A 13,797-nucleotide genomic window follows, 5' to 3' on the forward strand; every position below is an offset into this window, starting at 1 on the left:
ATGGTCTAATTTTTTTGGGATGTTTATATGTCTAGAACATTTTTTTCTATGCTCGAACTGATTGCTTTTTGGTTCTGGGTTTATGCTAATCTGCATGGGTGTTTTATATTAGTTGCAGTTGACTAATATTCTGAGACTGAGGAATAAGATTAGCATATATATATGGATTTCATGCACTAACGTGAGATGATGTTGTGTATTTCTATTGAAGAATGAGATTTGACTGTCATTGTCCATGGGTTTCTCTGGGTTTCATAACAGGGGTTAAACTGGCTAACCAATTCCTTTAGGGTTAGGTGTTAAATGTAACTGAAAACAGTTGTCTTATATTCCATATGTTTACTAAATTTTAGGACCATTTTATCTTTATCGAATGAATTAATGAGACCTATTTCTGCCCTTTCCCCCTTAGTTTTTGTATTTTTTGACCTGACTGTAGATGATCAGTCAGTTTATCCTAAGGAATTAAGAGAAGAATACATCATGTCAAAAACTCTCGGAAGGTAAATTGTTTTTTTGTTGTTACAGAAATTGCAGTTCATTTTTTTTCTAAACATTTGTCATTGATTAGGTTCTTGTTCCTGGTTTATAACATTTATATTTGTAGGACACCTATTTGTGATAGGCATGTTATTCATTTACTTGACTATCATCAGTTGAAATGAAGAGTTTTCCTTATACATTTTATCTTTGATAGCTCAATAAAGTGGCTTTAAAAAAGTTGGTATTCACAGGGGCACCTGGCTTTTACTCAGAAGAGCGATTCTTAATCTCAGTTGGAAGAGCATGCGACTCTTGATCTCAGGGTTGTGAGTTCGAGCCCCATGTTGGGTGTAGAGGTTACTTAAAAATGAATAAATAATAACATTAAAAAAAAAGTTGTTACTCACATACCATACAATTCACACATGGAAAGTGTACAATTTAGTGATTTTTAATTTTTTTAATGCTTATTATTTTTTATTAAAAATTTTCTTTTTAATGTTTATTTTTGAGAGAGAGAGACAGAACATGAGTGGGTGAGGGGCAGAGAGAGAGAGAGAGACACAGAATCCGAAGCAGGTTCCAGGCTCTGAGCTGTCAGCACAGAGCTCGACGTGGGGCTTGAACCCACGAACAGTGAAATCATGACCTGAGCCGAAGTTGGACGCTTAACTAACTGAGCATCCCAGGCACTCCTACAATTTAGTGATTTTTAACATTCACGGAGTTGTGAAACATTTTCATTACCTTCTAAAAAGAAACATTTACTGCATTTCTGCCTTCTTCAGAATTTGTGACATCTTGGGAACTGAAATGAAACTGACCACTGAATATGGCAAAGTTCTCAAAATTTTTGGTTTTAGGACCCCTTACATTCTTAAAAATTACTGAGGGCACCCAAGAGCTTTTGTGGCTGATATCTGTTGATATTTGCTATATTAGAAATTCAAATGGAGACATTTATAATATTTGTTAATGCATTTAAGAACCCAATTTAGGTTAAGATGACTGTGTTTTAAAATTTTTAAATGTTTATTTTTTTGAGAGAGAGGGAGAGAGACAGAGACCGAGCACGAGTGGGGGAGGGGCAGAGAGCGGGAGACACAGAATCAGAAGCAGGCTGGCTGCAGGCTCTGAGCTGTCAGCACAGAGCCCGACGTGGGACTCGGATTCATGAACTGCGATATCATGCCCTGAGCCAAAGTTGGATGCTTCACTGACTAAGCCACCCAGGTGGCCCCAAATAATGTTTTTAATGCAGAATAATTATTTAACTAAAGATTAGTGAGAAGAGAGGCGCTGTTTCACACTTTTGCCTATCTCTTTGCTATCTGGCTTACTAGAAAATGGCTAGATCCTGATATTTGCGTCCTTGTTCAGTCTGTTGTCACAGGCCACATAGCCTCTGGAAAACGCTGTATCCTCATGAGAATGAGGATGAAAAAGGCATATGATGTCTTAGTGTTACTCTGCAAATAGTTTGACTTTGTGGATACATTAAAAGCATCTTGGGGTTCCTTAGTGGTTGCCTAATCCTACTTTGAGAGCCACATCCTTAGGGACACTTTTACCACATTGTACCATGTTCTTCACTCTCCCACCCTTCCCCCTCTCCCAAAGGCCTTTCTCTTTATTGACATTTTTGGAAACATGAAAGTAGAAGTTAATAGAAGGAAATAATCACCCATATTCCTGCCACACAGAATCAAACACAGTGTACTCTTTGCAGCCATCTGTGGGAGATATTTTAGTTTATGGATATTAAATTCAGTAACTCACTGTATTTTCACAATTGGATTGGTGCTTGGAAGTTTATAGCCAAATTTGTGCGCACCCCTAAGAAATGCATGGGACTCTTATTTTTTCTAAGGGAGGATTCAACACAAATCTTCTATCAGGTGACAGAAACTTAACTCACCTGAGTCAGGTAAAAAAAGAAATTTATTGGCTCTTGTAAGCAGGAGATACATGGGCACAGCTGTTTTCAGGTATGACTGGACCAGGTGGCCTTTAGGGCTTTATGTCACTCTTTGAATTCTGATGCTCTATGTGGCTGTATGTGTGGCTGGATTTAAGGGCTCCTCCAGTGTTGCCAGGGCACTGGCGCCATGTATTGATTTAGCTACTACTGGGTGTCTTCCTATAGATTTGTTTTCTCTGTGTGGCAGGAAGAATGGCTTCCAGAAGCCCCACATTCATATCTTCTTCCTGGTAGAAACCACTGCAGAGAGAACTTTTCCCCAACATCAACATTTGATTCCAGGGGAAACGTTGATTGGCTCGATTTTGGTTACACGTCATCCCATAGTACTCTTACAGACTCTCCATTAGAGCTATATTGACTCAGGGAAGATTTCTCAGGCAAAAGGTGACTGTGATCAGAAGGGGAATTGGAAAGTGTTTTGAGCAGATTTTAAACAATAATAGTTAAACGGACCATTTTCTCACACCATATACAAAAATTAACTCAAAAGGAAAAAAACTAAATGTAAGAGATACAGCTATAAAACTGTAAAAAGAAAACAGAGGTAACTCTTCAGGACCTTAGGTTTGGCATTGGTTTCTTTTCTTTTCTTTCTTTTTTTTTTTTTTTAATGTTTATTCATTTTTGAGAAAGAGAGAGAGAGAAAGGGAGATACAGACACCGAAGCAGGCTCCAGGTTCTGGGCTGTCAGCACAGAGCCCGATGTGCGGCCCGAAGTCACCAGTCGTGAGGTCATGACCTGAGTCGAAGTCGGACGCTTAACTGACTGAGCCACCCAGGTGCCCTGGCAGTAGTTTCTTAATTATGGCACCAGAAGCACAAGCAACAAAAGAAAGAAAAATAGATAATTTAGACTTCATCAAATTTAACAACTTCAGTGCATCAAGACACTATCAAGGGAGTGAAACACAACCCATGGAATGAGAGAAAATATTTGCAGATCATTTATCTGATAAGGATCTAGTATTCAGCAAAAAGAACTCTTATAAGTCAACAACAAAAACAACCCACTTTACAAATGGGCAAAGGATTTAAATAGCCTTCTCCAAAGATCTACAAATGACCAATTTGTACAATGGACAAAGGATTTAAATAGACTTCTCCAAAGATCTACAAATGACCAAAAACCACATAAGAAGATGCTCTGCACCATTTATCATGAGGGAAATGCAAATCAAAACCACAAGGGTTAGTTACTGCTTCACAGCCACTAGGATTACCATCATAAAGAAACAGAAAGTAGCAAGTGTTTGCGAGGATGTAAAGAAATGAGATCCCCTGTATACTACTGGTGGGAATGTAAAATGATGTAGCCACTGTGGAAAATAGTTCCTTGGTTTCTCAACAAGTTAAGCATAGAATTACCCTGTGACCCGTGATTCCCCTTGTAGGTATATAATTCCCGTCTCCCAGTTGACAATAGGTGTTTAAGTAAAAATTTATGCATGAATGTTCACAGCATGTATCCAAAAAGTGGAAACAACCCAAATCTCCATCCACAAATAAACAGGTAAACAAAATGTGATATATCCATACAATGGAATATTATTTAGCCACAAAAAGGAATGAAATATTGACCCATGCTACAGCACGGGCTAACCTTGAAAACATGAGTGAGAGAAGCCAGACACAAAGGGCCACATATTGTGTAATTTCATTGATACGAGATATTCAGAATAGGCAAATCTATTGAGAAAGCAGATTAGTGGTTCCCAGCAGCTGGGAGAAGGATAGAATGGGGGTGGAGTTACCATTTGATCTCATGAAAAATTCTGGAGCTAGATGGGGGTGATGGTTACACAACATTGTGGATGTACTTAATGCCACTGAATTGTAGATTTTAAAATGATAACAGTGGTAATTTTTATGTATACATACAATACACAATAAAAAGGGTGTCTTGACAAACCTACCTTCCCACCCCAAACTCACAATAGTTATAGTCTGCTTGGGGCATGTAATGAATGATTGATACTTGAGTAGCCACTACCTTGGGCTGACCCAGGCTTTGGAGAACAGAGTCCACTGGGTTACCTGTATCCTGGGTATTATTCCTCTTCCATTATAGTATCCCAATTAATTGCAAATCTTTAAGAGTTTGCTGCAATTAAGTTAATCGCATAATACTTTTGGTTGTTAGTTATTGTGATTTTATTTAGGGTGCAGTTTATGGCATCAACTATGGCACTTTGAATAAGAAAGAGCATATCAATGAAAATAATTCGTTTACAGTTACAGTTATCTGCTGTAACTTGTGTCAGGCACTCATTTTTGTTTAGGACTTTCTTCTCAGTGATGTTTCTCTGCCTCTAGGATAAGTAATTTCTGTCTTATTTGTTCTTAGTGTCTTTCTGAGGATTTCACATTCTGGGGTGCCAATAATACTTAAGTCTGTATCACTCAGCTCAAAAAGTGGAATTTGGAGCTGACACAGTACTATTGGATGGTCCACATTCACTTATGCCCTTGACATTTTACATTGGTTAAGTTTCATTGTGTGGTTTGAAAACAGGGACAATGGAAGGGTTGTATGTGGACAGCGCCTAACTTCTAAACTGATCTGGGCTAAAGTTAAGCCCAGATCAGGAATGATGAACCATTCTGACAATTGATCATTTTATGTTTCTCTCCGTAGCGGTGCCTGTGGTGAGGTGAAGCTAGCTTTTGAGAGGAAAACATGTAAGAAAGTAGCCATAAAAATCATCAGCAAAAGGAAGTTTGCTGTTGGCTCTGAGAGAGAGGCAGTAAGTACCTGTGTTTGTGCATGCTCAGCTATTTATTTTTATTTTTTTTAATGTTTATTTTTGAGATAGAGAGAAACAGAGCATGAGTTGGGATAGGGGCAGAGCAAGAGGGAGACACAGAATCTGAAGCAGGCTCCAGGCTCTGAGCTGTCAGCACAGAGCCCGACGCGGGGCTTGAACCCACCAACTATGAGATCATGATCTGAGCCGAAGTTGGACGCTTAACCGACTGAGCCACCTAGGCTCCCTGCTCAGCTGTTTTTAACACTTCTTAACTTCCCCAAATAATTTTAGAGTGGTGAGTTTTTTCTTTTTTTTAAGTTTTTATTTATTTATTTTGAGAAAGAGGGAGAGTGAGCAGGGGAGGGGCAGGGAGAGAGGGAAAGAGAGAGAATCCCAAACAGGCTTCGCACTATCTGTGCAGAGCCCAATGCCAGGCTCAAATGCACAAAACCGTGAGATCATGACATGAGCCAAAGTCAAATGCTTAACCGACTGAGCCACCTAGGTGCCCCTAGAGTGGTGATTTTCAGTGTTAGGAAGAATTCATTGTTCACATACGTGAATTTGTATTAAACAGCATTGAAATATTTTGAGTATATTCAACTAACCTAGAAAGTTACTTATCCATAGTTTGGTTCCAGAAATATTTTGTTGTACATAATGTACCAGCAAGAAGTGCTCCCCCCCTCCCCCAAGTTGTTACAAGTTTTACAGTACATGAAAGGAAATTGGGGGGTGCCTGGGTGGCTCAGTTGTTTGAGTGTTCCTCTTGAAATCAGCTCATGATCTTACAGTTCGTGAGTTCGAGCCCCACGTGGGGCTCTGCACTGAGCACAGAACCTGCTTGGGATTCTCTCTTCCCTCTCTCTGCCCCTCCCCTGCTCATTCTCTTTCTTTCTTTCTCCCTCAAGCTCTCTCTCTCTCTCTCTCTCTCTCAAAAATAAATGAATAAACATTAAAAAAAAAAAAAGGAAATTGAGGGGAAAAAACAACCTGGCTATATATCCCACCATTGTAACTCCACAGCTGTTTGCAGTTTTCTTTTTCCTTCTAGTCCTTGTTCATACAAATTTGCATTTTTAGATGGTTGAAGTCATACTGTATATACAATTTTGTGTTCTACTTTTCCACATAAGCATTAATGCATAAACTTTCCCCTAATTGATGCTTTTTGATCATTGAGCCTCTATTTCATGAACTTTATTGTAATTTATTCACCCATTTCTCTGTTTGATCATTTAGGTAATTTCTAATCCTTTGCTCTTCCCAATAATGAAGGAGTGAATACCTTAGCATCTATAGATTTTTAAAAATCCTAATTATTTAACAGTCTCTATATAGTAGCCATTCATTTTATTGCATTCTGTAATATACATTTACTGTGTTGGTGAAATGGTCAAATGTATTGGTCTTTCAACACACGACCCAACAGAATAATGTAAAATGAGGTCTCTAATCACATTTTCCTTTGTGGCCAGCTGTTTCTGGTCATTATACTTTAATGTTCTTTAAAGATCAATTCCGCGCCCCCCCCCCCCCCCACCTCTGCCCCCAAGACAATGCCATTTTCACATAGCAAGAGGAATTTCCTTTCTGTGTTCACTTTGTTACAGATCTTTTTCCCCTGTGATTCTGGATTTGTTTCCTGTTGGGGGTGTGTGGTGGGGAAGAAAATACCTACCATTCTTGAAGACTTGGAGCAAAATTTTACCTCTTAATTTCATCTTTCAAATCAGATTGGACTCTTTTAGACCTCTCTATCATCAGAGTATGTCCTGCCATGGTAATGAGTTTAACAGCTTACAGGAAGAGGCAGGCTTTTAAAATTAAACATCTGGGTTTCTTAGCCGAAGTCCATTTTACATAAATATGTAATTCTATATCCTCTTTGCTTTGGAGGGTGTAGCCCTTGAGGCTGAGTAACTCGATTCATCCTTTTGGAATTGGAACAGAGAGCAACTTCGGTCCCCTGATGCTTCCTCTCATTGGTGTCTCACTAAATATGTTAGCCTGCAGTAAATTGGAAACTGTGTCTGCTCTATTATTAGAAATGTGGCTGACATTTTCCTTATGTAATTTAATTAAATACCTCTTGTCTGTGGTGTTTATTTGTTGTATCACTTTTATGAGTATAAACAATTGTACAGCCAGAGAGAGCTTACAACTAATATTACATTGTATGTTAGCTAACTGGAATTTCAATAAAAACTTAAAAAAAAGAGAGACAGAGACAGAGCTTACCAGGTAAGCATGAGAACAGTGGAAACACACTTGTTTCTGGCTGTGAGAACTGGAGCAAGTGGCTTCCTTTCTCTGAGCCTCAGTTACTCCATCTGTGAACTGGGGATAATTCTAGAACCCAGTTCACTTTGGGATTTTGAGACTTATTAAGTAAAATGATTCTTTTTCTTTTTTAAAATATTTTTTTAAGTTCACTTTTTTTTTTTTTTTTTTTTTGAGAGAGCATGAGAAGGGGAGGGGAGAGAGAAGGGGAGAGAGGAAGAGAGAGAGGAAGAGAGAGAAAATCCCAAGCAGGCTCTGCAGGGTCAGTGCAGAGCCCGATGTGAGGCTCAAACTCACAAACCATGAGATCATGACCTGAGCCAAAATCAAGAGTCTGATGCTTAACTGACTGAGCCACCCAGGCGCCCCCCAAGATGACTCTTAAATAAAGAGGTTGGCATAGGGCCTGGTTGTTTACTGAATGCTTACTATTTGCCAAGCACTTTGCAGAGTGATTTTTAGGGGAGTTATTTAATTGATCGACCTCTAATCCTTGATGAGTAGGCGCTAAGTGTGGAACTCAAACAGCTTTTACTCAACTAAGCTTTAACTAAGCATTTTCCAAGTGTTGACTATTATTATTATTAATAAATTTGAATGTTATTTTTTTATCAAAGGATCCGGCTCTCAATGTTGAAACAGAAATAGAAATTTTGAAAAAGCTAAATCATGTAAGTATTGCTGTAAAATCTGACCCAGACTTACTTACATTCTTTCCTCTCAAAATATGGGAGTTGTATAAAGTATTTCAGTGTAATCAAGCTAGTATTAACTTGCATTCCTTAAATGTGTGTGTGTGTGTGTGTGTGTGTGTGTGTGTATGTGTATACATGTGTGGGTACACATGTATGGGTGTATGTGTTTAGCTATAATGTAGATGGGAAAAGCTTTGCTCTGAAATTTTGAGAGGACAATACTGTATAAAGATTTCATGATTAAATAACTGTGATATTTCCACTGAGTGAGTTTTTGACCAAAATGCATGGTAAATTTCCCTAATATTTTATCTCATATTGTTTATGGGAAGACAGTGCCAATTTGGTAAATTTGGCTTAATTATACCTGTTTTCAATACCTCTAAATACTTTTGGTGGTACTGATTTCCATTTACCTTGGTGGGTGTGAATAGTTGCTATCGTTTTTGTGCCTTGTCTCACTGGAAAGTGAGTCTGTCTTTTTTTTTTTTTTTGAATGTTTATTTATTTTTGAGAGAGAGAGAGAGAGAGACAGAGCATGAGCATAGTAGGGGCAGAGAGAGGGAGACACAGAATCCAAAGCAGGCTCCAGGCTCTGAGCTGTCAGCACAGAGCCGGATGCGGGGCTTGAAACCACGAACCATGGGATCATGACCTGAGCCAAAGTCAGACATTTAACCGACTGAGCCACCCAGGCGTGCACCATTGAGTCTGTCTTTTAAGAAGTGAGAAAAGAAGCAGGCTTTGTGCTGACAGCAGAGAGCCCAATGTGGGACTGAACCCATGAACCATGAGATCATGACCTAAGCTGAAGTTGGACACTCATTGACTGAGACACCCAGGTGCCCCCTGAATTAGCCTCCCCCCCACCCCAAGGGATCTGGAATCTCTTGTTAAAGAGAGGAGCCCTCTAATTTTCTGGGGTGGGGTTGCTTCAGACATACCCCTAAGATAAACAGAATCCTCAGAGAGTTTTTTCTGATGTCAGAGGATCCCCAAACATAACATTTATACAAATCCAATGTCCACTGCAGTCGAGAAGAATTGAGAACCCTCAAAAAAGATCTGTGGAGAGAATTTCTTGGCAATTTACAAGGGCATGTGGAAAGCTCTTGGAAATGAAACACAGGCTCATGAGTGCATTTGGGGGATAATGAGTAGAGCCTGGCGTTTGGAGCCAGGCATTGATTCAGTCTGTTGTTAAACACTTACTGTGCCAGCCTGCCTTCTAGGCCCGGGGGTGGTGAGCACAAATGGACTTGGCCATCCCTCCCCTCCTCTGGTTTCAGCCTAGTGGGGAGACAGACCAGGGTTCCCACTCCCATCTCTCTTACCTCCTGGCTCTGAGAAGGTCATTTCATTTTTCAACGCCCCTGTTTCCTTATCTCTGCAGTGGAGACAATATGGATACATACCTTAAAGGTCAGTGTAGGAATTCGATGAGATGTGCTTGCCAAGCTTTCCGCATGGAGAACACGCTTAGGGGAATGTTTTGCAGTCTGGAGAAATCACTGCCATTCCCTAAACTTTTCCCTGTGTGATCTAACTGGAAGGTTTAGGGTAGTAGCCTCCGGTTCATGAGAGACACCTTCAGCCGCGACACTCCAGCCAATGAATGACCCTAGAGACGGTGGTACCTTAGAGGATGCAGTCCTGCAGGCTCTGACTGTTGGGCACCTCCTCGTGCTCTGCCAGCTCCCAGACCAGTCCATTCCCAGGTGGGCGCTGGCCTGATGATGCCAGGTAGAACCAAGCAGCTCTCATCTGTTCCTCTCAATTTCTGTTCCTTTTCCATGTGTGCCTTTTCTTCTACTTCTGCTTTATTATATCAGGATATCACATGCATATGATCTAGAGAGTCAAATATTGCTCAAAGGTTCATACACAGACTGTAGGTCTGTAGCCCCCACGCCCCCCCCCCCACAAACATTTTAAAACTCTTGGATCTGTTTTTTGTTTGAATGAATTTATCTCCGTATTTCTACATAATATACATAAACTGCTATATTTTGGTTTATCAATCTTATTTTTTTATGATCAAATTCTTCTTTTTAAGTTTATTAACTTATTTTGAGAGAGAGAGCGAGAGCGCATGCATGTACAGGTAGGGGAGGGGCGGAGACGGAGGGAGAGAGAATCCCAAGCTGGCTTTGCACTGTCAGCGTGGAGCCTGACGCAGGGCTCAAACTCACGAACTGTGAGATCACGACCTGAGCTGATGTCGGACTCTTTTTTTTTTTTTTAATTTTTAAAAAAAAATTTTTTTTTCAACGTTTTTTATTTATTTTTGGGACAGAGAGAGACAGAGCATGAACGGGGGAGGGGCAGAGAGAGAGGGAGACACAGAATCGGAAACAGGCTCCAGGCTCTGAGCCATCAGCCCAGAGCCCGACGCGGGGCTCGAACTCACAGACCGCGAGATCGTGACCTGGCTAAAGTCGGACGCTTAACCGACTGCGCCACCCAGGCGCCCCTGATGTCGGACTCTTAACCGACTGAGCCACCCAGGTATCCCTATCGATTTTAGATAGCCTAAATGAGAATCTTTTAGATAGCCTAGATGAGAATCTTAGTTCCCCTTTCCATTCCTCTTAGTATAACATTACAGTGCGTATCCAGTGTCTTCATTTTTGTGGCAATACAGCTGGTCACGCAGAGCCAAATGTGCTGGGATCATAGGTAAGGAGTGGCAGAGCTGGTTTGCTCTCAGCCTCACTCTCATGGTGTGTGTGCCATGACCAACATGTGGTGGTAGAGTCTGCCTTCAGTGGTGTTTCTGTTACTGCCATTGTTCTCGTTAATCTGTGCAGCACATGAATGTCTCCTGTGTGCCAGCTGCTCTGCTGAGTGTTGGTTCTAGAAAGAGAAATAAGACTTGACTCAGCCTGTCAAGCGCCTGATGAAAGGAGACCCGTGGTGGGTGTTAGTTTCCCTTTTCTGCCCTCCTGGAGGTCGCAGTCTGATGGGGAGACAAATGTTGAAGATGCAGCATGAGGCCACATGGATGAGAACCAACACAGGGGACTGCGGATGCATCCTGAGGGTGACATTCGAGCTGGGGCCTGATGCTGGAGACCAGGTGTGCCCAGAGGGCTGGGGCAGCAAGCAGAGGTGTGACATTGGGAAAGAACGCAGCAAGTCTGGGGTAGGCAGGGTGTTTTGTGGTCTGGAGAGGAGGATGTATGGGACCAGGAGCTGGAGATTTGGCCATGGTCGGGGGGGTAGGGGCAGGACAAGGCTGGGTCTCCAGGGTTTGCTAATTCCTGCTGAAAAGTTAGGTTTCCGAAGGTTTGCTTTCCTCTTGTCTTACTTTCTGTCTTTCTTCTATTTCCTTCCATCTCTCCCTCCTGATTGGTCTCCTTTCCTTCCTTTAAATATGTTTAAATTATGTAACATTTGGCACATGTAAAACAATAAATTATGAAGCAAAGCAATGAAATGAACACCTAAGAACTAACCATTCAACTTAAGAATGAAAACTTGAGGGGGTGCCTGGGTGGCTCAGTTGGTTAAATGTCCAACTCTTCATTTTGGCTCAGGTCATGATCTCATTGTCGTGGCTTTGAGCCCCATACTGGGCTCTTAGCTGGCAGTGCAGAGCCTGCTTGGGATTCTCTCCCTCTCTTTCTGCCCCCCCTCTCCCCCCCCCCCCGCTTGCACTTCCTCTCTCTTTCAAAAATAATAATAATAAAAAAGAATGAAAACCTGACCATGCAATTGAAGCTACTCCATACACTCTGAAGTCTTTTGTGACTTGCCTCTTCCACTCGGCATTATGTTTCCAGGATCCATTGTGCTGGGGAAGCAGTGGGGCATCCCTTCACTGCTGTTCAACAGTTCATTATGGGAAGCTACGACTTGAAGGATTTTGAAGTTTATTTATTTATTTTAAGAGAGAGTGAGCAAGCAGGGGAGGGGCAGAGAGAAAGGGAGAGAGAGAATCTTAAGCAGACTGCACGCTATCAGCACAGAGCCAGATGCAGGGCTCAATCCCATGAACCATGAGCTGAAATCAACAGTTGGATGCTTAACAGACTTAGCCACTCAGGTGCCCTGTACCACTAGGAGGATTTTAATCAGAGCATTGGATGTGATGAAATTTGCTTTGTAGGACAGTCACTCTGGTGAGTTTTGCTACTCTTCTTACTCTAAAATCTAAAAATCGTGTAACTCTCTTCCCTTTAATTTGTTTTTTATTTTTTTTAATGTTTGTTCATTTTTGATAGAACGTGAGCAGGGGAGGGGCGGAGAGAGGGGGAGACACAGAATCCAAAGCAGGCTCCAGGCTCTGAGCTGTGAGCACAGAGCCTGATGCAGGGCTCGAACTCACAAGCCGCGAGATCATGACCTGAGCTGAAGTCGGACCCTTAACCCACTGAGCCACTCAGGCGTCCCTTCCCTTTAATTTTGATAATAACTACAAGCCTCCTCTCTGCTTGGGGTGGGGTATGTCCCTGAGAGATACTTACCACATCTTTTACTTACCCAGACCACTCAACTCTACTGTCTGTCTTCACATTGTAAAAACAATAGGTGTGCTTTCTAAGTATAAAATCATAATATTAGGGGTGCCTGGGTGGCTCATTTGATTAAGCGTCTGACTCTTGATTTCGGCTCAGGTCATAATCTCATGGGTTTGTGAGTTTGAACCCTGCATCTGGCTCTGTGCTGACAGGCTGTTTTGCCTTTTCTGCTATATGAACTTTAGAGTGCCTTGAGGCAGGGGGGCAAATGCCTCCATTCTGCTTCTGTGGTTTTCCTCTTGGGAGTTTCTCACTACATTTCCTCTTTTTTCCCCTCTTAGCCTTGTATCATCAAGATTAAAGACTTTTTTGAGGCTGAAGATTATTATATTGTTTTGGAATTGTAAGTAATAAAGTTTTCTATTTGTTTCCATTCAAGTGCTTATAAACCACCAAAAAATCCAATGCTGGCTTGCATTTCTCATCCTGGGGACTCTCATCATATGTATGTGGTGGTGGGGCCCACCAAGTGTGCATGTAGGGTTAGTACTAAATCTAAAGTCCTCCCAATGTTTCCAAAGGCATGTGGCTTAGAGGTTCCAGGCCCTGGGTCTGAGGTCTGGGTTTGAATCCCGCTGTGCAGGTGACTGCTTGTGAGTTAGTTTACTTCATGTCCTTGACTCTTATTTATTTTCCTAGTGTTGGTGGGGGTGGGGTGCTAATAGTGATACTCCCCATATGTAGAGTCATAAGGATCAGATACTATGAAGGATGGAAAGTGCCCAGCAGAGTACCTGGCACACACAGTTGTTCAACCACAGGTGGATATTACGACTCTGAAATATCGGCCTGGGTGGATGTTTCTGCTTGGGATCACAGTGCTTAGGGGCATGGTGACACCTCATTATCTTTTCAGTGCTGGTTTACTTGCTGGGTTATTTCAGTAACCACAAAGTCCTGTCTTCTGTGGTGTGACCAGAATAATTTCCTGGTTCATTCATGGAAGGGGCCTGTCTTGATGTTCATTTCTATGTAAATATGTAGTGTTTCTGGGAGTGGCTATTGGAGCAGACAGGCAAGGCTTTGCTCCTGAGTGGTATCCAGTGGCTAAGGAGGTTGGTTAGTAAGATTTTATAGTAAAC

At 41.5% G+C, this 13,797-nt stretch overlaps 1 protein-coding gene across 2 annotated transcripts in view; it reads left to right on the forward strand.

Annotated features, from left to right (window-relative positions):
- The window catches only part of CHEK2 (checkpoint kinase 2), a 44,949-nt gene that overhangs the window by 20,387 nt on the left and 10,765 nt on the right, over positions 1-13,797 (forward strand). For both annotated transcript variants that reach the window (XM_047088354.1, XM_047088353.1), the window contains 4 exons: positions 413-503; positions 5,103-5,211; positions 8,115-8,168; positions 12,997-13,058. In XM_047088354.1, coding sequence (XP_046944310.1) covers positions 413-503; positions 5,103-5,211; positions 8,115-8,168; positions 12,997-13,058 — 316 coding nt within the window. The remainder of the gene's footprint in view (positions 1-412; positions 504-5,102; positions 5,212-8,114; positions 8,169-12,996; positions 13,059-13,797) is intronic.

Source organism: Lynx rufus, unplaced genomic scaffold (assembly GCF_022079265.1).
Source record: "Lynx rufus isolate CCGP_SWC_20201006 ecotype Redwood Valley unplaced genomic scaffold, mLynRuf1.p SCAF_24, whole genome shotgun sequence".
In the NCBI taxonomy this organism is placed as follows: Eukaryota; Metazoa; Chordata; class Mammalia; order Carnivora; family Felidae; genus Lynx; species Lynx rufus.